The 27,856-nt window shown below is 35.2% G+C and overlaps 1 protein-coding gene across 1 annotated transcript; it reads left to right on the forward strand.

The window, feature by feature from the left end:
- Nucleotides 1-2,776: 2,776 nt before the first annotated feature.
- LOC149799937 (RING-box protein 2-like) lies at nt 2,777-26,539 on the forward strand. The gene is made up of 3 exons (XM_089959402.1): nt 2,777-2,960; nt 18,368-18,415; nt 26,122-26,539. Exons 1-3 carry the CDS (start codon nt 2,807-2,809, stop codon nt 26,238-26,240), a joined length of 321 nt encoding a protein of 106 aa, XP_089815528.1. The 5' UTR covers nt 2,777-2,806; the 3' UTR covers nt 26,241-26,539.
- The last annotated feature ends 1,317 nt before the right edge of the window (nt 26,540-27,856 follow it).

Genomic DNA, 27,856 nt, shown 5'->3' on the forward strand with positions numbered 1-27,856 from the left:
AAATCAATGACGGGGAAAGCTCAGTCTAATATATATCTATATTTTTATCTGTCTGTTTATTTGTCTGTCTTTAGTTAAATCTCAATAGCTGTTAGACCTTTACGTGTGTTCTGTATAAAAAGGTCGACAGAATTAACGTGTCCACTAAAACAGATTTCACTCACTCACTCGGGCTGAATGGCTTGACTGTTTGGTATTCTTGGCCTAATACAATATTGGTAAGTGTCTTTTTATTCGTAATTTCAGGATACGTCATATTGTCCATTGCCTTCAAACGGTCTGTAACATTTGCCACAGCCTATGCATAAAACACCAAGGAGCTATGTTAATCACAACCTGCCTAATTGTGTTCCTGTGAAAGGCTCCGAGCTTTTATTTCTTCGGCATAATATGGTCAATAATGTGACTAGAACAGACCAATAATGAAAACCTTCATTTACGAGGTCTCACATAACTTTTATCTTCTTTTAATAGCGGAATGTAATGCATTGACAGTTGTGTGAGAGCAGTTGTTCCGCTAATTGTATGTCAGTGTAGGTATCTCTAATACTGCCTCCTCTGCACTTGGTAACTCTCTACTATTTTGTATTTTGCAGATTTTTAAAGAGAAAGATTTTCCTTTGTTTTCCTCACTGGTTATGCGGGCTATTTATGTTAGAAATGTACCTAGGAAATAAACTCTTAGCTCTGCATGGTGAGTTTCACTTCACGGATTTCAGAGGCAAATTATAAAAATAGAGCCGATAACGTTTTTACACGTTATATATTTTATAAACTGGTATTTCCTAGTCTGTCAAAAATCGTTTTTCCAATTTTAATAACAGCTAAAGATAGGGTACTTTAGACTAAATTCAGGCTGATATTTTAAGCACATGGCGAGCAGGATATCAGTGTGCTCAAATTATATACATCTTGCCCAAGTACAGTATCCAAATAAGTTTCAGGCACAGCTCACGAAATTAAAATAAAGTAAAATATAGATATGCAAGTATTCTCTTCAACGTGCATTTTGCAAATGCAAACAACGTCACCTTACACCTGTCACTCTCTCGCAAGTTCATATCATCCGTATACAGGACCATTACCGGACCATTATGATACCATGGGAAACTAGAATATAAATGATGCTGGAAACGCAGTAATCAATTAATACTATTAATCACAATATAAATATCATCCAGTTCGTTTGGGGATAAGACAACTTCAAAATAATGATAGTAAAAAGTAAAATAAAAGCAAAAAAAAAAAAAAAAAAAAAAAACCATTCTGACACATTCTGCAATATAGATTTTGGCATCAACTACTTCAAAACAAATCTTCTTCAGTGACGACAATACCACGATAATAATGAAAATATTTATAGCTTAGTAACTTGAGATATGAATTTGATTTCATGTTTAGACTCAAAGCATGCATAAAGGCAAAAATCGACTTATTGTATTCAATAGTTTTCATAGAACTGATATGATTAATTTATGGCTTCTAATATAAAATAATAATGCCAGTATCAGTTGATAATGCCTACAATTTCAATGTTATAAAAGTATGCTCAACACATGTGGTCTTGAAGAAAAAATGTTAGAGCACAAACAGGGCTAGTGATGATTTCATACATAAAAAGACATACTATGGTGTTTTAGAAACGATGCCGTTTTACAGACTACAAACTGTATTTTATGAAGATAACATTTTCAGCCCTGTTTGACTTCATCACTAGGACGTGGAAATATCTCACTCACTCTGAAATAAGAAAATCGATAAAAATTTAGCAAGGAAGAAAGAGGTTAAAAGTATCGGTAAAATATGATGGCTTTTTTGACAGATGATGCATGCCCAAATAAAAAATTGGTGAAATATTACGTATTTCGAAATACAAATCAATGTTTGAAAGGGCTAGCTTCCTAACTTTACCGATGAAAGATATAAAATCAGGCAGGTAATTTTAAGTGATCCAGTAAGTTATGAACTAGTAGACCTGAAAGGAGGGGGTTATATAGGGCATGTCTTACGCACAAGAATTTTATTTGTGTAAGACAAGCACTATGATATAGACGAAATTGGAAGAATTTGATGATCATAACAATTAATGGCAAACCACTCATTATGTTATTTATATTTATTATACCAGGATATAGATAATGTTCAAGTCAGAGAGCGGCGAAGTCTTGACACGGAACGACAGCCTGACAGAAGTAGAGGATAGCACAATAGGCGTGTCGTTAATAAGGACACAAAATTTTTTCAAAGAAAGTGAGTTTCTAGAATGTGACAGGTGATGAATGGTGCATTAAACTATGAAGGGGTTTAAACATCCACGTATGAGAATTTGTGTTAAACACAAAACAAGAGTGATACAGAAAGTACTATGTAAAAAATCATAGATAAACAACAAAATTAGTATACATGAAAGACGTGATTTTGTCACTACTGTGTAGAAAATGTCAGAGCAGGGTAATAAATGACAAAAATGCAAAAAGATATGAGAAAACATTCAAAATCAGATGCCAATTCAAATTGAATTTTTTTAAAATAAAAAAAATGAAGAAACTACGGGATCATGAAAAATTATAAAATGTTAATCGAATAAAAATGGCAACACCCAAAAATAATTTTGTTGGAAATAATTACACAGGTATTGCGACACAGAGTAGTCCGTATGCCCCAAAATAAGAAAGAAAATAAAATGAAAACAAAGAAAGAAAACAAATTATGAATAGAACGTGCAGTAAGTGAACAAACATTCTAGGGTGCTTTTCATTAGACGGAGGACTAAAATAGAAGTTAATCAAAACAACTACGACAAAACATGGCGGACGAGATGGAGGTTGATCGCTGTGCAGATAGAGAAATAGCCCAGAAGCCGGAGAAAATGTTTACTTTGAAAAAGTGGAACCTTGTAGCCATGTGGAGCTGGGACGTAGAATGTGATACATGCGCAATATGTCGAGTTCAGGTGATGGGTAAGTGCTTATTTCATAGTAATTTCTTACTGTTTATAACTTACCCCAATTATCCGACCAGTATGACATATCCTTGCCCGAAGTTTTTCAGCATGTGGTGGGCATTAAAAACAGCGTACTGTTTTTGTTTGGACTAGCTGTTTTATTCAGGTAGTATTAATAGTCCTCCAGGTAAGACCAGACGCTGATATTTATGTCATGGGCGTCAGGGTCTTACAGCCTAACTAACAGCGCTGTGTAGTGTATTTTGATGTCGTAACGAAAGTCAAATTTTCAGGAATATTTCACACAACTGGCGACTAAAATAACGGCTGCTTTTCTTCAAAGTAAAGTCATAATATTTGAGTTGGACTTTACTTACTCTGATGTCTTTTCTCTAATAAATTCAAATTCTCACAAAAGAAATGGACCTGTTTTAAAGTTTCGTTGGCCAACATTTCAATTGATTGGAAAGCGATGAAAGCCGGAAAGGACAAAATCGAGTTAAGTTGAAATATTATTCTTTAATGAAATGAATAAAAATATATTATGCATGTTGGAACTATAAAGTAACGTTTCGTTTCGTTCAAGAAACATCCGCCACATGAACCTGTGTCGTATTTTCATTCTGCCAGGATAAAGACAGCGTAGCAAGTATATTAATTACACATAAATTAGTTGAGTGTCGATACATGTTGCCAAATGTGTGAGATATTCCTGAAATGTTGACTACTTGTTCCGATGTCGTTGACATCGGAACATGCTATACATGGCTGTTATAAGATAGTAGGACATAATACTTAAACAAACCCAGCATGTGATATGTTTTACATTGTAGGTCTAGTATTATTAAGTGATCCCACATTTGGTTTATACGCTACCTTGACGTAATTAAGAATTGAATACGTTTAACGTTAGGAAAAATTATGTTCTCATCATCTAATTTTCTCAATGATTTTGATTGTATGTCTTGCTGCTGGTCTGTCACCTTTTCTCCTGGCCCCTTGTTTGTTTTTCATCTAAAGAAAATTTTGGAAACATTGATTAGTACTCCGGATCCGTATTTTAGAAAAGAAATTGTTCAAGCTTTCATTAGTTTGTAGGATGATACATTAATTATAATATAGTCCTACAACGTAAGACACATCACCCAGTATTTTTGTTCTGGGGGTGATGAGTCTTGCTGCCTAACTAACAGCGCTGTGTAGTGTGTTTTGATGTCTACTAACAGTGTAATGAAAGTCAATTTTTCTGGAATATCACATACAACTGGCAACCAATAACGATGCTTTTCGACAAAGTAAAGAAATGTTTTTGTCAGACTTTACTTACCCTGAAGTCTTTTCTCTAATAAATTTAAATTCTCACAAAGAAATGGGCATGTTTTCAAGTTTTGTTGGCCTATATTTTAGTTGGCTGGAAAGCGATCAAAGCCGAAAATACCAAAATTGGATTAAGTTGAAATATTATTCTGTAATGAAATGAATAAAAAATATATTATTCCTATTGGAACTTTAAGCAATATTTCATTTCATTCAAGAAACATATCCCCAACATTAACATGCTTTGGCATACCTTGACTACCGTCACATTTCAACGAATTCAAATATATGTAAACAGAACTTGAAAATGCACCCATCTACTAGTGTCAGATTTTGATTCCACCAGGATAAAAACAGTACAGTAAGCAGAGATCTCTGAAACGCTTAATTACGTGTATTTGGACGCCAATTTTTGATCTGGGACGCAGAAAATCACTGAGGCGGGAGTCCTGCGTACGCATGTAATAGGTGTGTGGAAAATTCAAAGACTTGCCAGTCCTGCTTTAGCCACCTGCTTTGTGGGAAAATGTGTTGATTAGTTAGCTGTGCTGATATTTACATGAAAGAATTCAGTGACTAAAAGACCCATTGATGTATATACATGTTGCCATTTTATAAGAGTACATGAAAAAGAACATGATGCAATAGCTGGGCAGCAAGTTCAAAGACTTTGACTGGCGGCCGGGTGGTAAAATGTACTGATATTTAGAGTGATTGAATTCAGAGGCAGAAAGACCCATAGATGCACATGTGGTCATTTATAAAAGTACATCAAATGCACAACTTTAGCTTTCGTTATTGTGTTCATTTCCGAATATAAACTTTGACTTCTTCTGTTAGGAAAGCGAAAACGACTTCGCCCTGTGATTATTTAAGAGGTACATTGACTGACCATACCATATTTTTTTTAATGCCCCTCACCTTTGCCCGGTTAGTTTTAGTTTTGTAGCAAAATGTATTCATAAAGGCATCAGTAGCTAGGCCTGGTTTTGATATCAATTACGTTGACAAACAAACTCTTGCCCATTCACAAGTATTATGTTTTGATAGCTGATTGACCATTAACCCTTTTTCGAGTAAGGTAGCAACTATCAATTTCCTGCATGCTATCCTTTGATTATAAAACATACAAACTTGTGTTTTAAGATCAGAATCAGTGATTTGGATATACATTAACTGCCTCTTATACACTATTTTGTCATAAAATTAGTTTGAAACTGTAAGTGAACCAGTAGGCCTAACAGGAAATAATGGCGGACGTCACTAAGTCTGGGATGTACCAGTTTATTAGATCGTCTGTTATCTTAAATCATCGGGCAAATATATTCAGAAAAAAATATACAAATCATTGAAACCAAAGCCTAGGTATTATTTTATTAAAGATTTAACTTGAAAATCTCGCTGAGAATGGAGAACATGCTGTTCATGTTGGCACGTTCTAGAACCTCTGTGTTGGGTACTTTGTCCTGCCACTGGATGTGCAGAATGCGCTGCAGACATCTCAGGTGGAAGCTGTTGAGTTTCCTCTCGTGTCTTGCATAGGTGGTCCATGTTTCGGTGCTGTAGAAAAGTGAGCTGAGTGCGCAGGCTTGGTAGACACGCAGTTTGGTATTCTCTGTGAGGTTGGGGTTGTTCCAGACTCTCTGGTTAAGTCTGGTCATAACTGCTGCTGCCTTGGCAATCATGCCATTCACCTCAGAATGAATGGAGAGTGAGCTGGAGATGTTAGACCCGAGGTATGTGAAGTTCTTGACAACTTCCAAGTTGTACCCATCGATGGTGACAGAGGGAGGGGAGTCTGCACCCTGCACCATGACGTTCGTTTTCTTCAAACTGATGGTCAGTCCAGCTTCCTTACAAGCATGGGAGAGGTGGCATACCAGCTGCTGCAGTCCATCTTCCATGTGTGATGTCAAGGCTGCATCATCAGCGAAGAGCAATTCACGGATGAGTACCTCTGTGACTTTAGTCTTAGCACGGAGGCGGGCGATGTTGAACAGCTTGCCATTAGCCCTGGTATGGATGTATACTCCCTCGCTGCAGTCCTTGAATGCGTACTGGAGAAGCATGGAGAAGAAGATGGCAAAGAGCGTCGGCGCAAGGACATAGCCTTGTTTGACTTCGCTGATGACTAGGAATGCTTCAGATGTTGCACCATTGAAGCACACTGTGCTGTGCATGTTCTCGTGGAATGACATAATGACAGCAAGCAGACGTGGGGGGCAGCCGATCTTCTACAGGAGTCTGAAGAGTCCACTACGACTAACCAGGTCAAACGCCTTCGTCAGGTCTATGAGGGCAATGTAGAGGGGCATCTGCTGCTCGCGCACTTCTCATGCAGCTGACGTAGTGAGAAGATCATGTCTACAGTTGACCTACCGGCTCGAAAACCACACTGGGACTCTGGGTGGACACGGGAGGTGCCTTCGCTGGCTTGGCCATGTCAAGAGAATGGACCCAGGTCACATTCCCAAGGACCTGTTATATGGGGAGTTAGCAGAAGGTGCACGACCAACTGGACGACCACATCTGTGCTACAAAGATGTTTGCAAGAAGGATATGAAGATGGCAAACATCAGTGTCAACGACTGGGAGAGCTGTGCAAACAACCGTTCCAGCTGGCGTCTAGCTGTCAGGCAGGAAGTTCAGAACGCAGAGGAAGAGAGAAGAATAAAACAAGCTGAAAGGAGAGCTAGAAAGAAGGATAAACAATAGCTTACTTTGGAGCTACGCCATCGTCTCCCGTAGACGGACGGATGCCAAGAGAGAACTTTAAAATGCAAATTATATAGGTCAGAAACATATGGGACAATGCTATGTTGTGGAATTCACGAGATGCACTTTAAGGTCTAAGCTGTTTTCTGGCTTGACATGTATTTGTGAAAATAGGGGAAAAAAGCAAATCAGATACTATTGCCTAAAATTACTACAAGTAACAGAAAAGAGCAAAAACCAACATGATTTTTAAAGTTAAAGAAATAATTTATTTCCCTAGAATGCAAAAGTAAAATTGTAAAAAATAAAACTTTTAGTATTGTATATTAAATCCTAAAAAGCTCTGAAAGTTCCATCACATGTCAAAAGGTATAGACCAGAGGTGGGCAAACTTTCCAGTGCAAGTGCCGCATACACAAATTTACACCTTGTCGTGGGCTACATAGTTCGTTAAGTAAAATAATTAATATTTGAAATAGCAAAAACAAAAGGTTTTTCTAAATAACATCTAATTAATTTTCAGTTGTTATATGTTGTTAATATTTGAAAACTTAAACTGAAACTTCAAAAGAAGCACATTTATTTGATAAACAGAGTTTCATAAACAGAGTCAGTGCGAGTGATGACTTGTTCCTAGGCCGCATGAAAACCCTTGGCGGGCCACATGAAAGCCCTTGGCGGGCCACATGCAGCCCATGGGCCATAGTTTGCCCACCCTTGGTATAGACCATTCTGAATTAATTTGAATGATTTTCAGTCTTGAATGGGCTGTTTGGTCCAACATCTTAGAAATAGTGTTGATGTGCTAATAGTCTTGATGTATCACAGTGATATAATCCAAACTGTCTCTATATGAGTTCACAATAATTTCAAAATAATGATTTAGTTCAAAAGTATTAATGAGCACTTTGTAAATTTCATGAATAATTAAAATAATTAAATCCTCTCAAATTAAGACTGAACACATTAAAAAGACAGATCACACTTTATATGTCGAGATAGGAATAAATAATTCTGATGAAAACAACCTTAATATAAAAACTTAAGACACAATAAGAGGATGAGTATGAGTTTGAGGGTCAAAGGTTATTTCCAGAACATTCTCAGTTACGAACAAGATCATGCTTTTTACTAAAACATTTGTAAAGAACAGGACAAACATTAGGTCAATCAGGAATTACAGAGGGGAAAACCAATGTCCTGAACTCAAATCCAGGTAAACATGTTTACCAAAAAATGATAATAATCTTAATATATAATCTTTAATCATATACAATAATTATCTTTGTATTATTTTTACAAAAAAAACAAGACACTAGTCAGGTAGGTCCAAACTCCTACCTTCTGTTATGGACAAAGTCAACCACACACTACAAATTAAAAATACATAACAATAATTTGTGGACAGAAGTAATTCCAAAAGGAATTAAAGCTCAATCGATTATCTTTGGACTACTAAAGATCTCAGTGAGCATAAAGCTGTCTTGTTTTGGCTCACAGGGGCTCATTACAAAGAAACATGGGAGTATCTGTCAATGAATCGAGGGCTGTGGGGAGAGTCTAATTTGTAAGAATATAACACAAGGGAAGACATGAGTCCCAACCCCTTGGTAGTTCCAACCCTGGTAGATTGTTTGAATTGTATCTGCTAATTTCTGAGTGGCCCAGTGGTCTAAAGCGCTCACCATTACGGATCACAGCCATCTCACCTCTGTCTGCATTGGTTCAAGTCTCAGGTTCGGCCAATGTGGGTATCTGAGAAAGCTTTCCAGTAGCTTCTCGTGGGTCGATGGTTCTTTCCAGTGTTTTCCTGGGTTCTTTCTCCACCATTTATACTGGCTGCAACGTATAGCCTATCTTGTGCTAAAAAATGGTGTTAAACCCTATAACAAGAGTAACAACCAACCTAAGCTAGCCATAATCAAGAATAGTTCAGTTTTCAAAACAATTTGATACATGTCATTCAGTTCATGAGATACTGGAGAAAATTAAACAATTGTTCGCCAGTTTTGGCAACTTAACAAATACTGGGAAAGAAGTACAGTTTGTGTTCAGATAGTCTTGGATTTAACCACTGACCGAATGAGATCAAATCTCTGGCCATCTACACAGAGCATTTAGGATAGTCTTGGATTTTACAATTGACCTGAAAGGTACGATCCAAACATCCTCTAATCTAAACCTCTTTTGGTAGATGGTAAAATCCATGACCATCCAAACACAAATGGCACATCCTTTACAATACTTGTACAGTCGTCACGAAAAAAAATTGTTCAATTGTCTCTTGTATGTCATGAATTGAACAATATGTGTCAAGCTGTTTTGAAAATTGAACTAGTCTTCATTACCATTGGTTTAGGTTGGAAATTTGCAAATGAAATTAGGTCAAAATAGCAGTGGTGGAACTACCAAGGGGTGCAGACTAGTGTCTTCACTTGTGTTGTATTGTTATAGGTTAGACCGCTTAGCCCTTGATTCATTGACCGATATGCCTAATTTTCTTTATAACAAGGCCCTGTGGTTTGGCTTAGGTGTTTTCATGTTTATAGATATAATAGATATATAAGCATGTGCTATCTCACAGTGCTAAAACACCCAAGTCCAAGCAACTGAAACATGACAAAATTCAACGAAGGATGAAAACGATAATTTCAGTGACTGGAATCCAGTTCATGGTCATGAATAAGCAATATGCCCTTCATTTGAAGCTAATTATAGAATCTGCTAGGGTGGCAAGAATGCCATTACCCATCATGCAGCATATTCTAGCATATTAGATGTGACAACACAAAACCACCAAAAATCCTCATTTCTCGAATCTTATTCAAATGTGGATAATGATCCATGTGCCAATACACTGTCAACTTTTTTAGCCAATACACTGTTTGTTAACCATTTTAGCCAATACACTGTCAACCATTTTAGCCAATACAGTTTGTCAACCTTTTTAGCCAATACACTGTTTGTCAACCATTTTAGCCAATACACTGTTTGTCAACCTTTTTAGCCAATACACTGTTTGTCAACCTTTTTAGCCAATACACTGTTTGTCAACCTTTTTAGCCAAACATAATCTCCCATTTATGGTAGCAGGTAATTTTTCAAATCTAGTTAAAAATAATGTTACTTGACTCAGAAATCAAACAGAAGTTCTAACATAAATTGATGAAAAATGCTCACCTGGTGTCCAAAGATTTGTGTCTACATTGGTATATGAAAGACATGTGCAGCAATGAAAATTTACCATTTTGATTTAAACTCCTCCCACTAGGTGTCAAAACTCGGGACTACATTTTACATATGTCCTGACTTATCTGATGCGTCATATCGATGCCCTTTAAATAGTTCCAGTGCACTGTTGGTTACTATAATCAAAGTTTGTATGCATAAAACTGACAAGTACAAGATGTATTGACAGTGTGCATGCCTGCACCTAGACCAATGGGTTATTTATAATTAGGCCATTGACAGTGTGCATGCCTGCACCTAGACCAATGGGTTATTTATAATTAGGCCATTGACAGTGTGCATGCCTGCACCTAGATCAATGGGTTATTTATAATTAGGCCATTGACAGTGTGCATGCCTGCACCTAGATCAATGGGTTATTTATAATTAGGCCATTGACAGTGTGCATGCCTGCACCTAGACCAATGGGTTATTTATAATTAAGCCATTGACAATGTGCATGCCTGCACCTAGACCAATGGTTTATTTATAATTAAGCCACTGACAGTGTGCATGCCTGCACCTAGACCAATGGGTTATTTATAATTAAGCCATTGACAGTGTGAATGCCTGCATCTAGACCAATGGGTTATTTTCTGCCTCATTTTCTTATTGATCTGACATGACTGGAGATGGAGAACAAGTTGATGGTCAAACCTGTACCTTTCTCAGCTTGTGCATGCTTATGACACTGTCTTGTTAAATAAGCTTGTGCTAGCTTGTAAAAATAAGCATTTGCAAGCTTGCTGCAATGTTCCAAATAAAAGCTTTATAAATTAGCTTGTGGCAAGCTTGCTGCAAGCTTTAAAACAAGCTTGCAATTTTGGTTTGGGAATTGTTTCATTTTTTCTGCATGTCTGTTACTTCATATTCTGATAGGATACAGTTTATAAGACTTTTCAGTAAAACATCCATACTGTAATAGGATACAGTTTATACGACTTTTCTTGGTTGAATGTTTCTGACGATTTCAGTAAAACATCCATACTATGAATGGATATAGTTTATAAGACTTGTCTTGGTTGAATGTTTCTGATGATTTCAGTAAAACATCCATACATTTTGATAGGATACAGTTTATAAGACTTGTCTTGGGTGAATGTTTCTGACAATTTCAGTAAAACATCCATACAGTGATAGGATGCAGTTTATAAGACTTGTCTTGGTTGAATGTTTCTGACAATTTCAGTAAAACATCCATACTGTGATAGGATAGTTTATAAGACTTGTCTTGTTTCTGATGATTTCAGTAAAACATCCATACAATTTGATAGGATACAGTTTGTAAGACTTGTCTTGGTTGAATGTTTCTGACAATTTCAGTAAAACATCCATACTGTGATAGGATGCAGTTTATAAGACTTGTCTTGGTTGAATGTTTCTGACGATTTCAGTAAAACGTTCATACAGTGATAGGATACAGTTTATAAGACTTTTCTTGGTTGAATGTTTCTGATGATTTCAGTAAAACATCCATGCTTTGATAGGATACAGTTTATAAGACTTGTCTTGGTTGAATGTTTGTGATGATTTCAGTAAAACATCCATACTATGATAGGATACAGTTTATAAGACTTGTCTTGGTTGAATGTTTCTGACAATTTCATTAAAACATCCATACAGTGATAGGATGCAGTTTATAAGACTTGTCTTGGTTGAATGTTTCTGACAATTTCAGTAAAACATCCATACAGTGATAGGATGCAGTTTATAAGACTTGTCTTGGTTGAATGTTTCTGACAATTTCAGTAAAACATCCATACAGTGATAGGATAGTTTATAAGACTTGTCTTGTTTCTGATGATTTCAGTAAAACATCCATACAATTTGATAGGATACAGTTTGTAAGACTTGTCTTGGTTGAATGTTTCTGACAATTTCAGTAAAACATCCATACTGTGATAGGATACAGTTTATAAGACTTGTCTTGGTTGAATGTTTCTGACGATTTCAGTAAAACATCCATACAGTGATAGGATACAGTTTATAAGACTTTTCTTGGTTGAATGTTTCTGACAATTTCAGTAAAACATCCATGCTTTGATAGGATACAGTTTATAAGACTTGTCTTGGTTGAATGTTTCTGATGATTTCAGTAAAACATCCATACTATGATAGGATACAGTTTATAAGACTTGTCTTGGTTGAATGTTTCTGACAATTTCAGTAAAACATCCATACAGTGATAGGATGCAGTTTATAAGACTTGTCTTGGTTGAATGTTTCTGACAATTTCAGTAAAACATCCATACAGTGATAGGATGCAGTTTATAAGACTTGTCCTGGTTGAATGTTTCTGACGATTTCAGTAAAACATCCATACAGTGATAGGATGCAGTTTATAAGACTTGTCTTGGTTGAATGTTTCTGACAATTTCAGTAAAACATCCATACTGTGATAGGATAGTTTATAAGACTTGTCTTGTTTCTGATGATTTCAGTAAAACATCCATACAATTTGATAGGATACAGTTTGTAATACTTGTCTTGGTTGAATGTTTCTGACAGTTTCAGTAAAACATCCATACTTTGATAGCATACAGATTATAAGACTTGTCTTGGTTGAATGTTTCTGACAATTTCAGTAAAACATCCATACTTTGATAGCATACAGTTTATAAGACTTGTCTTGGTTGAATGTTTCTGACATCCATACTGTGATAGGATACAGTTTATAAGACTTGTCTTGGTTGAATGTTTCTGATGATTTCAGTAAAACATCCATACAATTTGACAGGATACAGTTTATAAGACTTGTCTTGGTTGAATGTTTCTGATGATTTCAGTAAAACATCCATACAATTTGACAGGATACAGTTTATAAGACTTGTCTTGGTTGAATGTTTCTGACGATTTCAGTAAAACATCCATACTGTGATAGGATACAGTTTATAAGACTTGTCTTGGTTGAATGTTTCTGACGATTTCAGTAAAACATCCATACTGTGATAGGATACAGTTTATAAGACTTGTCTTGGTTGAATGTTTCTGACAATTTCAGTAAAACATCCATACTGTGATAGAATACAGTTTATAAGACTTGTCTTGGTTGAATGTTTCTGACATCCATACTGTGATAGGATACAGTTTATAAGACTTGTCTTGGTTGAATGTTTCTGATGATTTCAGTAAAACATCCATACAATTTGACAGGATACAGTTTATAAGACTTGTCTTGGTTGAATGTTTCTGATGATTTCAGTAAAACATCCATACAATTTGATAGGATACAGTTTATAAGACTCGTCTTGGTTGAATGTTTCTGACAATTTCAGTAAAACATCCATACTGTGATAGGATACAGTTTATAAGACTTGTCTTGGTTGAATGTTTCTGACATCCATACTGTGATAGGATACAGTTTATAAGACTTGTCTTGGTTGAATGTTTCTGATGATTTCAGTAAAACATTCATACTGTGATAGGATACAGTTTATAAGACTTGTCTTGGTTGAATGTTTCTGATGATTTCAGTAAAACATCCATACAATTTGACAGGATACAGTTTATAAGACTTGTCTTGGTTGAATGTTTCTGATGATTTCAGTAAAACATCCATACAAATTGATAGGATACAGTTTATAAGACTCGTCTTGGTTGAATGTTTCTGACAATTTCAGTAAAACATCCATACTGTGATAGGATACAGTTTATAAGACTTGTCTTGGTTGAATGTTTCTGACAATTTCAGTAAAACATCCATACTGTGATAGAATACAGTTTATAAGACTTGTCTTGGTTGAAGGTTTCTGATGATTTCAGTAAAACATTCATACTGTGATAGAATACAGTTTGTAAGACTTGTCTTGGTTGAATGTTTCTGACGATTTCAGTAAAACATCCATGCTGTGATAGGATACAGTTTATAAGACTTGTCTTGGTTGAATGTTTCTGACGATTTCAGTAAAACATCCATACTGTGATAGGATACAGTTTATAAGACTTGTCTTGGTTGAATGTTTCTGACAATTTCAGTAAAACATCCATACTGTGATAGAATACAGTTTATAAGACTTGTCTTGGTTGAATGTTTCTGACATCCATACTGTGATAGGATACAGTTTATAAGACTTGTCTTGGTTGAATGTTTCTGATGATTTCAGTAAAACATCCATACAATTTGACAGGATACAGTTTATAAGACTTGTCTTGGTTGAATGTTTCTGATGATTTCAGTAAAACATCCATACAATTTGATAGGATACAGTTTATAAGACTCGTCTTGGTTGAATGTTTCTGACAATTTCAGTAAAACATCCATACTGTGATAGGATACAGTTTATAAGACTTGTCTTGGTTGAATGTTTCTGACAATTTCAGTAAAACATCCATACTGTGATAGAATACAGTTTATAAGACTTGTCTTGGTTGAAGGTTTCTGATGATTTCAGTAAAACATTCATACTGTGATAGAATACAGTTTGTAAGACTTGTCTTGGTTGAATGTTTCTGACGATTTCAGTAAAACATCCATGCTGTGATAGGATACAGTTTATAAGACTTGTCTTGGTTGAATGTTACTGACAATTTCAGTAAAACATCCATACTGTGATAGGATACAGTTTATAAGACTTGTCTTGGTTGAATGTTTCTGACAATTTCAGTAAAACATCCATACTGTGATAGAATACAGTTTATAAGACTTGTCTTGGTTGAATGTTTCTGACATCCATACTGTGATAGGATACAGTTTATAAGACTTGTCTTGGTTGAATGTTTCTGATGATTTCAGTAAAACATCCATACAATTTGACAGGATACAGTTTATAAGACTTGTCTTGGTTGAATGTTTCTGATGATTTCAGTAAAACATCCATACAATTTGATAGGATACAGTTTATAAGACTCGTCTTGGTTGAATGTTTCTGACGATTTCAGTAAAACATCCATACTGTGATAGGATACAGTTTATAAGACTTGTCTTGGTTGAATGTTTCTGACAATTTCAGTAAAACATCCATACTGTGATAGAATACAGTTTATAAGACTTGTCTTGGTTGAATGTTTCTGATGATTTCAGTAAAACATTCATACTGTGATAGGATACAGTTTATAAGACTTGTCTTGGTTGAATGTTTCTGATGATTTCAGTAAAACATCCATACAATTTGATAGGATACAGTTTATAAGGCTTGTCTTGGTTGAATGTTTGTGATGATTTCAGTAAAACATCCATACAATTTGATAGGATACAGTTTATAAGACTTGTCTTGGTTGAATGTTTCTGATGATTTCAGTAAAACATTCATACTGTGATAGGATACAGTTTATAAGACGTGTCTTGGTTGAATGTTTCTGATGATTTCAGTAAAACATTCATACTGTGATAGGATACAGTTTATAAGACTTGTCTTGGTTGAATGTTTCTGATGATTTCAGTAAAACATCCATACTATGATAGGATACAGTTTATAAGACTCGTCTTGGTTGAATGTTTCTGGCGATTTCAGTAAAACATCCATACAGTTTGATAGGATACAGTTTATAAGACTTGTCTTGGTTGAATGTTTCTGACAATTTCAGTAAAACATCCATACAGTGATAGGATCCACACTGCAGATTTAGGATCAAAATACTTAATAGCTCCTTGGTTACACTGGTCCACAATTTTTTATAAGTCGTCTGCTTCAGAGATAAAATGTGCTATTTGTTATAGATTTTTTATATGCTGAATTCAGATATGACAATTAAAACCACTGATTGGCTACTGTTTCCAAGATAATAAAGATTTTACATCTATGTATATTGTGTAGATAGTAGAGTTTTAATCATAAATTGTAAACCTAGGTCTTTTCGTGTGTTTATAGTTGCTTTACATGATGATAGTTCACGGTTCTGTTTATGTAACATTTTTAAAAACAGCAAAAGGGTTATAGAAATAAAAAAAAATATGAAACAAAAAGCTATTATGCATATATAAGTACATGTACATAGTTTAGTCCTTATTCCAGTGTATCCCCCAGGGGTGTAAAATTGAAGGTTAAAAAGACCCTTGGTGTCAGAACTGGGGGTCAAATAAAAAATGTGGGGGTCAAAAATGTACTGACAAATTTTCATATGACTCGTACTTTTTCAGCTTGAAATAGGATATTGCAACTTGCACAACATACTCTCTCTCTCTCTAAACATATAAATAAATCAACATGCACAATTAACAAATGCATTGTCCATTGAAAGAATAATTTTATTAGTTCATTTTTCTTTTTAAGTCGTACTTTTAACAGTCTCCTTATAATCAATACGAAGCAATATTATAGCCCAACACATTACGTACAAGCCAATACAAAAAGCCAAATAAAAATCTTTTAACAAAATGGCAGCCAAATTACTGCCTTTCATAAAATGTGTACTGTCATCAGTTTCATTGTACTTCATCCTAAAAGACATTTATACAAATATCAAGCAGGATAATGATTCATCTTCTGTTTAATAAGTTACACTTGAACTTTAAGATCTTTCTTTTATTGCAGCAGAGTTTAAAAACCAACAAAATCTGCAATGACCCGCTGGCTGTAATCCAAATAACTCATTTGTCTCTGCAAGTTTACTGATTTCTTTGTCGTGAAAGAATGTCTTGGGTTATAATGTGTTCTCCAGATATCTTGTGGCAAATGAGGGCAGATTTTGTAAAATTCTAAAACCCTGTCAAGAAAGGATTATTTACTTTTGCAGTCTTTGCAATCATGCGATCGTAAGTCACACCAGTAATCCTAATGTATGAATACTGTATTCCAGTCTAGGTCATTATTTTCTCCATTTTTCATTAAAGTTAGATCGACAGTTACTCTTTTGTGCTCAGCTTCTTTCACTTTCTTTGCTAATGAATTTTAGTGCACGGCGTTTTAATCTGGAGATCACTTTCTAGTGCAATGAACATTGAGATTAAACATCTAGATGACAGCTTGCTGAGCTAGATGGAAATCGCGTGAGAGCTCACGAGATTAGTGGAAGCTACTCCGTCATAACATTGCATATGTTAGTCTGGTTCATTGTTTCGAATGTTCCCTGCGTTGCACTCTGCTATACGAATAGAGGAATGCAAGGCAAGGAACAAAGAAAGCGGGGAACCAGTCAGTGCCTATGCTTGAAGTATATACGATGCCATCCATTGTCCAATGCATTGGGTATTAAATAAATCCTGATCACATTATGAAAATCCTTTGCATCAAAAAAACGCATGGCAACAAAATGTGTGCATCAATTTTCTCCAGCGTGCATCCCTGACACACAAATGTGTGTAAAGGGAAACACTGTTATTCAGTGTCTACTCTGTGCTTCTTGGCATGTCTCTTGTATTCATTAAATGGAGCATCTCTTGTCACTGTCCAGCAATAGTCTGCAAACATTGACGAGCTCCAGTTGCCCTGATAGCAATTTTCTCTATTGTTGCAATGTCCTGGTGAATTTGCTTGCTGTGCTTGTCACTCACAGCTCCACTGTTGTTTGGTGGAAACAAATCTGGATGAGAGTGCAAAAAATGTATTTTTAGTGACCTGTTCCAACCAAGGCTTTTTGTATGCCTTGAGGGGGTTTTCCAGGAACACCCTGTAGTAGTTTGCCTTGTTGTTTCCGAGAAAATTTGTTGTCACTAACTGGAAGGCTTTCCATTCCGTCTTTTCCTTGCCACGCAGTGCACGGTCAAATGCATCATGTCTCGAAGTTCACGAATCTGAGGACTACTAAGGACGCCTTCCTTTATCTTAGCTTCACTTAACCTAGAAACGTTTCCTTGGAGGTACTTGATATGTATGACTTGACTGGGGCTCCAACCCACAACCTCGCACATCCGAGGCTGATGGTCTGACCACTTGGCCACTGGTGTGGTCAGGAGACTAGAGGTACATTTAAATGTGCATGATAGAAACATATGAACCAAGGTCAGCTTGTGATGGCAACAGTTATGATTTGTATCCATTTCAGAAACACAGAATTATTAACATAATTTATTATATGTTGTAAACTGTAACTGCCAACATTTCTACTTTTGTTTTTGACCATCTCTGAATTTTGAACTTTTCCATGGTAACCCCTCCCCCCACAACCCAGTAGCAAAATAATTTCATTGTTTAAAAGGTCAGTTTATGAATTGTGATGAAATAGCTCTTTTCAGATATGCATTTCTGTCAGATAGGGTAAAATTATTTACCATTTTCCATTTTTCAGATGCTTGTCTGAGATGTCAGTCAGAAAACAAACAAGATGATTGTGTTGGTAAGTATAAAATAAAAAATTACATTGTGTTGGTAAGCATTAAAACAAGCAAGGTTTTTGTGTTGGTGAAGTGTGATTGTTTTGGTTAGTTTAAAAGAAATTGATGGTTTTGTTGGTAAGTATAACAATAAACCAGATAATTGTGTTGGTAAGTGTTAAATTTAAGATGATGATGGTGTTGGTAAGTGTTAAATTTAACATGATGATTGTGTTGGTAAGTGTTAAATTTAACATGATGATTGTGTTGGTAAGTGTTAAATTTAACATGATGATTGTGTTGGTAAATGTTAAATTTAACATGATGATTGTGCTGATCAGTATAAAATAAATGAATTATTGTGTTTTTAAATATAATCTAAATACACTATTAAATCACAAAGTATGTAGAATTATTCACCATATTACTGAGTCTAGAATGAATTATGGAAAAGCATTCTATTCCAAATTGTATTGCTCAACCTCATCCATGTTAAAGTAAGAAGCAAGAGAAAATAATAGACTTGACTGATGTGTACTATTTACGATCAGAGATATAGAGAGAAGAAAAAATGTGTTTGAGCAGTTGGTAGTCACAGTAAAGGAAAATGTGATCAATATTGGGTCTATAATGGATAGATATAAAATAAAGGATAAAAGAACCTAGTGTAAATTAATGTGGGAGAGAAAGAATGAGAACAAACAGTTTGGGATATCTGTTCTATAGAATAGAAAGAAAAAGATAAAGAATATAGTGCTATTAAAAATAGCAGAGCAATGTGTAAACTAATGGGATTCTTTAAATATAAATTATCAGCCTTCTCTGCCCAGAATATTTAACTACTTCTGCTAATTAGGCACCTTAAAAACTCATGTTGGCCTAAAATAAAGAATGAAATACCATTTATAAATAGCTATACACTGCCAATGGAATAACTGTTGTTAATCCAATCGGAAAGCTATGATGGTAGCTCAGTAGGTTGAATGCCCAAATCGTAATCCAAGGATTATTGAATTGATAGCTGCCTGGGAATAACTGTTGTTAATCCAATGGGAAAGCTATGGTGGTAACTCAGTAGGTTGACTGCCCAAATTGTAATCCAAGGATTATTGATTTGATAGCTGCCCAGACCAGATAGCGCTGTATGCATTGTTGTATCCTTGGGAATGGCTTCTAGCACACATTTCCATAGTGTGATATGGCCAGTAATGTGCTAAATGTGAAGGTAAAACTAGCAAAAGCAAACAAGTCAGCCTATGTGGTTTCTCCTTACTAAATAGACATTCAGTAAGCTGATATGAGAATTGGCAGAATAGGTATGAACATGAACATAAATGTAGTGTATGTAAATAATTTCATACAAAATCAATATTTAATCAATATTTAATATTTTAGCTTCAGTAGTTCAGATAGACGTCATCAGAAAATTTATATTTTGTGTTGCATAATTGAAATAAAGTAGTGATATTTTGTTTCTGTTTACAAAGTATAGCAAGCTAGCATATATTTACATTGTTTGGATTGAGTAAAAACAGTTGATACAAATAACAAATTGTCATTTAGCAAGTGTCATATTTTCTGTATGTTTTCATAAACTGTTTATGGATACCATCATGTTTTTGTCAAAATAATATTTATTCTTTGACATTTTCAGACATTGCTTCAAAAGAATTGTAGTTATGCACAAATTAACAAAAATGGTGCTAGCAGCAGACTCACTTGACATTCAGCATTAAGAGATGAGTGTTAGGACTGGTTGGCCTGGTGTCAGGTTTATGTGACTGGGTGGGACATGTTGCTGCATGTCTCTAACATGATCCCCAGTCTAGTCATCACTATAAACTGCCACACTGCATGCATTGCAACGATACAAATAAAATTGTTAAAGCTACATTACAAACCCCCAAAACACAGATATGCTATAATATTTTTGGGCATAACAACCTCTACTGTGACCCACTTAGTAAGAGGGGTTGTTAATTGGGTTTGGCTGGCATTATCATGGGGATGTCCTCCTTCGATTTTATAACCCAGTGGGAGTGGATAGGTAGAATATCAACAGATAACTGAGCCAGATTATTGGGAAGAAATAATGCAATACGAGCCCCCTTAGATGAGAAAAATAGCAAAATTGAATCAATAAACTTTTAATAGTGGTAACACCAATTTAATCTAAATTATGTCAGCAGAATTTAATAGCAGTGTCTGATCTGGATTTATTTCATCATAATAATGAGTTTTGAAAAGAGCTTAATGTCCATGATTGATTGCATCATGCACCTTCCTCTTGTGACTCATGTATCACTTCACCCTATTCTCTAGTCTTCCTGTTCTGAATGCTTCATTTCTTCCTCGACATCCTAACCTTTTTTTCTGAACAAGTCATTTATTTCTGGACTTCTGATTTCTGTCGTTGGACTGTCCTGTCTCTCTCAGTAAGCTGTTTCCTTAGAGGACAAAATTACCCATAAATCTTTATATGTATCACTTCCTATAAGTACATAAAATTCCCTCACTTACAGTACTCAGAAGCATAACTAGCTATCCAAACCATGCATAAATTCTGACCTAATTCAATAGATCATCACTCTCACTTCACAGCGACTGACCATAAATTAACATGTGAGTATTGTATCTAAAATTACTGTATCTCTACCTACACTACCACATGCTCGATTACCATTGCATAAAATTCAAACATTTTTAGCTCACAGCAGTCCTCAAGCTACAAGATTATTCAGACATTACAAAATCAGATATAAACATGTGATTATCGTTAACTCATGATAATCAATATCATCCTAACAGAGAAAGGAAATTATGTCATATAACTCGATGAAATCCTACACATATGAAAATTTGGATCGCATGAAATCCATCAGTTCTAGGGGCCCTGAGTGGCTGAGTGTTCTAAAGCACTCACTGTTCTGGATAACTGCCATCTCACCTCTATCTGCGTGGGTTCGAGTCCAAGGCTCGGCTAGCATGTGCACGTGGGAAAGCCTGCCAGTAGCTTCTCTTGGGTCGGTGGTTCTTCCCTGGGTTTTCCAGGGTTCTTCCCCCACCAGTTATACTGGCTGCCATGTATAGCCTATCTTGTGCTGAAAAATGGCATTAAAACCCTAGAACAACAACAACAACAACCATCAGTTCTATCAATGAACTAGTAAAACTGTAAAATTATAGAGATAAATTGCATAACAACTCTAGCATCAACAGATGTCCATGAAATTGAATAAACAATATATAATATAGATACATGTACTAGTCATATCAAACACATTTGCATAAAACATACAATCAGAAAGAGAAAATTACATGAAAAATTAAATTTGCTTACCTTAATGCTGTTCTCTCTCAGAAATCATGCTTCATAGCACTAAAACCTGTCTTTTTTTTGCAAGACAGCTACCTGGTCCCCTTTTCTTGTTTAACAAGGAAAGCACTATTCTTTTTAGGTTTCCATCAGAGCCAAACTTCTCTCTCAGGAAATTTTGGGCTAAAGAATTTCTACCAAGGTCGTCACTTTAAATTCACATTTCTTCCAAAGTGTATGCCTTAATTTACTCTTAGTAATCGTGCGCAGCGGTCTCTAAATTTTTCCCAAGATATTCATTTCTTTCTTCAGATTTCAGATAGCATAGAATCTCTGAACTATGTTGGAATCAACTTCCCTTTGAACATGACTATTTGACATGGGTTCCTATCAAATGGTTACGGTTGTTAGGTCAAATGTTTACTTTCTCAGGACAGCATTACAATGCCCTTGTCAATCTCAATGAGTCGTAGATGTTGGTCTTTCAAGTTTAACATGGACATGGGTGGGAGAACAGAAGAAAGGTCAAAGTGACCCTTCAGAAAGACTTTTCTGTCTTAAACGTGATAAAATTGTACATGTAATGCTCAGTGCTCAGTACTATTCAAAATTCAACACTTTACACAACTATTCTACATTACTAAAACAGGAGAGACATGTATACTTGCAAATAAGTTGAACTATAAACCACACAGATCCTGATTTGCCATCACTAGGAGATCAGGGTCTGTGTTGTACTAATTACTCCTAACAAACTACAAACTACATAGATCCAGATCTGCTGGTGCATTATGGAATGCCAGATCTGGGTCCATGCAGTTTGTAGTTGAACTTAACTGTGGGTGAGTATATACAGTACTAATTGCTGCTTTCAGAAATTGGAGGAATGGCTTTCTTACTTTATCCTTGAAAACAGCTTCAGCAATTTCATGTATGATAAAAAAAATTCAAAGATTGGGGGGAGGGGAGAACCATGTGCTATTATTCATTTGCATATGGATATTGATACTACAAAAAATCTGCTTAAAATTTTACTACTCATCTCTAGGAAAGAAATCTCAGTTCTACAACCAGAAGAATATGTTACCTGTTTTTAAAAAAGAAACCAATTAAAGTGAAAGTCTTCATCTAAAAAATTTCATTTAACACCACCACAATTGGCTTCAGTGGATAATAAAATATACCCCCCCCAAAAAAAAAAACCCCCACAAGAATTTGCACAAAACAGATCCATATTTTCTGAGTTGAATATGTTGCTATGACTTTATAAGTATTGAAATGTAAATGATTTTATACAAGTTTCACTACTTGACTGCACAAACAGGAATTGTTCCATTGATTTAAATAGCTATTTTGTTATAGTATTCTCCACAATTTTTTCAAGATGAAACCTTTAATTTTAAGATTTAATAGAGGGTGGCCTGATCATGAAATGTTCTAAATTTTACAATTTATAGAATCTCATCTACAGCTAAGTAAGGTAGTTCTAAATAAATGCTATTCCTTGTGTCAGCATCAGTGATCTAACATATAGTGAAACATAGTTGTCCCAATTTTCAACACTTTGAATCACATCTGTTGCTCGTCAGCACTATTCCTGATGATAGGGCAGTTATTTCATCTGAAAGTGGTGTTTACCTTTGGCATGTCTCTTTTTCTATAATTGTAGAACTATAGTTGTGTCCAGATACATATTTGAATAAAGTTACAAGACATCACTGTTATTTTGGTATGCTTTCAAAGTGCAAAGAATTTTTTTTTTAGACACAGGCAAAAGACTGGTAACAAAAAATATCACAAGCTTCAACTCAAACTCTACAAGCCCGACTCCAAATTCCATATGCCCAACCTTAAAACAAAATCATTAATTTGACTTGTGTGATTTTTTGGATCTCGATAAAATTTCACACATTTTTGCTGCAGGTCCTAAGATCAGCCATTGTCCAATTGTTCCATGTCCCACTTAACCATTAGATCAACAGCGTTTTTTGTTGATTAGAATAGGAAGCATGTCTTGACTTACACAGTTTCAGGTTCTGTTTACACGTTGTTCATATTTTGTTTAACCAGTATTTCATTACACTAGAGTAATGAGGAGTATTGAGCAGCTGAATTACTATTCTTTCAACTGTAACTTCAAACATCAGAAAAAACACAATAGCAATTAAATAAGACAAACAACAACAAAAAAAACATGCAAGTTGATTTTGCTGATCTCAACTCCACCAAAGGTTGGACAATTTTTATAATCAAAGACAGGAGAACTAACAGGACCACAGTTTATACCTTTATTATTTAAAATCCCTCAAAAAACATGCTGCATTTGGCCTAAACTCTCCAGATTACAGCAGTAAAGTAACCAATTAACAGCTTGTCATGAATACACTTGCCCTAAATCCCATTATTGGTCCATGCATCAATTGCACTGGTTGCTTACCCACTAGACTGGTCGTTGCAGGTTTCTGGTACATACATATCTAAAACAGTAGTTTAGAATTACATGTACATGCATGTCTGTTCCCCATTCATAGGTCACATGCTTTGCTATCTACATAAAGCTGAACTTTCAATAGAAATATGATAAGTAGAGATCTTCATAGGCGTAAGGAGCATACATGGGGATATATATGACTAATTTAGTAGTCTTAAAGCATTTTCAAAATAAATTTTTACATTTCATCAATGCAATCAAAGTTTTCTCAGGTAAGTTAGTTTTTTAGTTGTTTTTTTTTTAATGTAACATGACTGACTGCCACCTCACTTACGATACAGGAGGGGCCTGATATGAACTTTGAAGGGTTTTGGGCATTGGTCTATCATACTTTTTAGCACTAGCGGGGGGAAGGGCACCAGACAGATGCCCACCCACCCCCCTTTTCCCAAGAAAAGGAAAGTGTTTATATGTATGTGTTTTCCCCCAGGTGTGTTGTATGTTTTTTTTTTTAAGTAAAGAATTCCGATCAAAAATTTATTTTTGATGGGGTATTTGTTGAATTTCCTGATGTTTTCTACAGGGTAGTTCTTCTGAGTTGGTTTCTATCACCTTACTCAAAGTCCCATTCCTGGTTTTCTTGTTGACCTTGGCCAGAGGTCACCTATATCCCGTGTGTGCTATGTGTATATTGCTGTATGTATGTGTGCTATATATAGTTTTCTTTGTAGGGATAGCCAGTTACACATATTTCAAATTTTAACCCAGTTGTCTTACAATCTTATATTTTAATAATGGTTATATTTATTTCAAATTTGGAATTTGGCAATGAAACAATGGACTATTGGTTTTGAAAGAAAAAAGAAGTTATTGTTTTATGTGTGTGTTGGTCTGTGTCATTCTTTGCTTAAATTAATATGATTAGGTCGGTTGGGCTCGTGCAGGGGTCCACACTTTTTTTATTTACTGTATTTCTCCCAGCACAAGTTAGTCCGCCTTTATTTATTTAAGATTATGTTCCAAAAAAAAAAAAACATAATTTTTATATTTATTTCCTGCTAAATGGGGATAGATACACAGTACGGGAGCTGTGTAACAGAGACAGAGTAAATTAGGTAGAGAGTATATAGGAGTAGTTATTTCTTTGTGTTGTACGCCTGAGTTTCCCACCTGGGGATATTTCCAAAACTCTTTCACAGGCCTGTTCACTTCGTGTAGCACCATGTGACGTAGTCCCATGACTTCATTATCTCGTACTTCCCCCATTATGGATCCCTGTCCCTTCCTGTTTTTCTCATTACCTATACCCATTAAGAATGAGAGAATGATGGAAGTTTAGGAAGTTATATGACTGGAAGATTGGAGAGTCATAATAACAATTTATGTGTGGGATATTTCAACAAATATTCAGTTTTAGGAAGTTATGTGACTGGGAGATTTTTATATTTACTTGTTAAATTTTTGAAATTTAAATTGCTTTCAATGTGTCTACAATATAGTCAGTTATTTTATATAGTGTTTCTTTGTCAAATCTCCCATCTAAGTATAGTACGTTTTCTTTTCTATATCTGTCGTTATTACTAATTTTCTCTATAACTCTTAGTCTTTCTACTTTTCTTTTCTCGCATTGAATGATAACATGATGTCTGCTAAAAATAGTTTTTTTTACACAGTGGACAATTTGGCGGTACTCAGACCATATACCATCGCACTGGAACCTCTCCTGTCAACCATGCATCATGCATGTATTTGAAGCAGAGGGTAGCTTTCGAAAAGAGAAAATAATCATTTTTACTTCTCTGAAATCATGCTGAAAATGTAATGAAATTTTATGTAGCTATTATGCTAATTTTAATGATTTCCTTAAATTTTATGACATGATTAAAATATTTTGATTTACTGTGTTTGAGATGAATATACTGGTTTTGTATTGATTCAGTAGAAGATAAGATATTCTACTGTTATTTCGTTTTGTTTTTCAGTGGTTTGGGGGGAATGCAACCATTCATTCCACAACTGCTGCATGACACTTTGGGTGAAACAGAATAACAGATGCCCACTCTGTCAACAAGATTGGGTTGTACAGAGGATTGGAAAATGACACAGTGCGCTATGTGTTTTGCAGATGTCATGTTGCAGAGAGTATTGAAAATGACATTGTGTGCTGTGTGTTTGTAGATGTCATGTTGAAGAGAGGAAGAGAGTCAGGGGGAATTACCTATAGTGAACAAAATGAAAGATATCCCATTACCCATTTTTTTCAGATGGTGGAAAACTTAGTTTCCTTAGATGATTGTATCTTTTCATTGAGTCACAATGCAAATACTCAATATTGTCAGTTCAGATTTCATAAAATGATACAATTATTGTAGTTATTCCAATAAAATCTATTAAATACTGGGAATTCTTTTTTTATATATATGAAATTCACTTGTTTTGCAAAAGATGTTCTGTTTTCAAGTTCTTATTCATTATGTCTTAAGTTGTGGTTTGTTGTGAAGTTGACAAAATACCATATATACTTGGAAGTAACAAAATTAACCAAAATCTGTTGGTGCATAAAGCACTGACAGATCAGTAACGGTGGTGTTTGTTCTTCTGATTAAACTGAACAGACCCAGATCTCCTGATGCATTTAATAATGGAAGATCTGGGGCAGTATAGTTGAACCTAAATTACTTAAAATACCTCACAACAATTAGAGAATTCCCAATGTGTCTATTGCATTTGGTTTTCTTGCAGATTATTTTGGCTTTGACCATTTCACAGCCATCTTAAAAATGATTTGATTTATCTCAAGGCAGAACTATATTTATGAGTTGAGGAGAGCGATGCGAAATAAGTAACATTATAAATATGACAAGAGGTGTAAGTTATGCTGAATGAATAGACTGTTAATAAATTTCTCATTAAAAATATCTTGAATTTTCTTCCAGAACTGGAACAGAAGGGTACACATTTTTATGGTTCTCTGCTTCAGAAAACATCCATATTTGTAAGAAACAGGCAAATTTTTTGCCTTCTAGCTGTATATCTTGTAGATGTATTTTGCAACTCAGACACCAAACTTTTACATGATCCCATCATACACAGGGTTTCCACGCTACCGGAAAATCGAGAAAAAGTTGGGAGAAATGATAGTTTATTTTTCCTGACCGTGAAAAGTCCTTGAATTTTGCAAATTTTGACAAAAGTCTGGAAAACCCCTGGGAATTTTCCTCCACAACGTGACGCCTGAAACAATTACGTAATTGAGTCATAACTGAACTGACCGTGATTTAGATTTGTCGTGCTCTAACATGAATATTAGGAGGTTACAGTATGGATCATTTGGGTGCTTGCCATAAATATATTTGTTGAGACAATCCAAACGCTCAGTGGATTCGATTTGTCTAGAGACTTTTTGTTTCCTAGACAGCGCGATATCTGTATCTTTTTTATATGGAAGGTATGAAAACCAGTCTAGCATCACAAGAGGCCAACATGGTGGTGTTAAAGCATAACCGCTTACAGGATGGGCTGACAAACTTAAACGTTGTTAAATCGAGTTATACCTGCATGAAATTGATATGAAAATTATTTTATTTCACAGAAATTGCGAGTATTAAAATCGCCATGTCTTTAAACTGCTGAAAGACGATCAAACAAACTAATGTGTTGATGAAATTTGAACTGGTGCTAGTGATTTCGATTGCTAGTGACATGAACACACAGAAT

This window comes from Sinohyriopsis cumingii, chromosome 5, assembly GCF_028554795.1.
Source record: "Sinohyriopsis cumingii isolate HCF-2022 chromosome 5, ASM2855479v2, whole genome shotgun sequence".
Lineage (NCBI taxonomy): Eukaryota > Metazoa > Mollusca > Bivalvia > Unionida > Unionidae > Sinohyriopsis > Sinohyriopsis cumingii.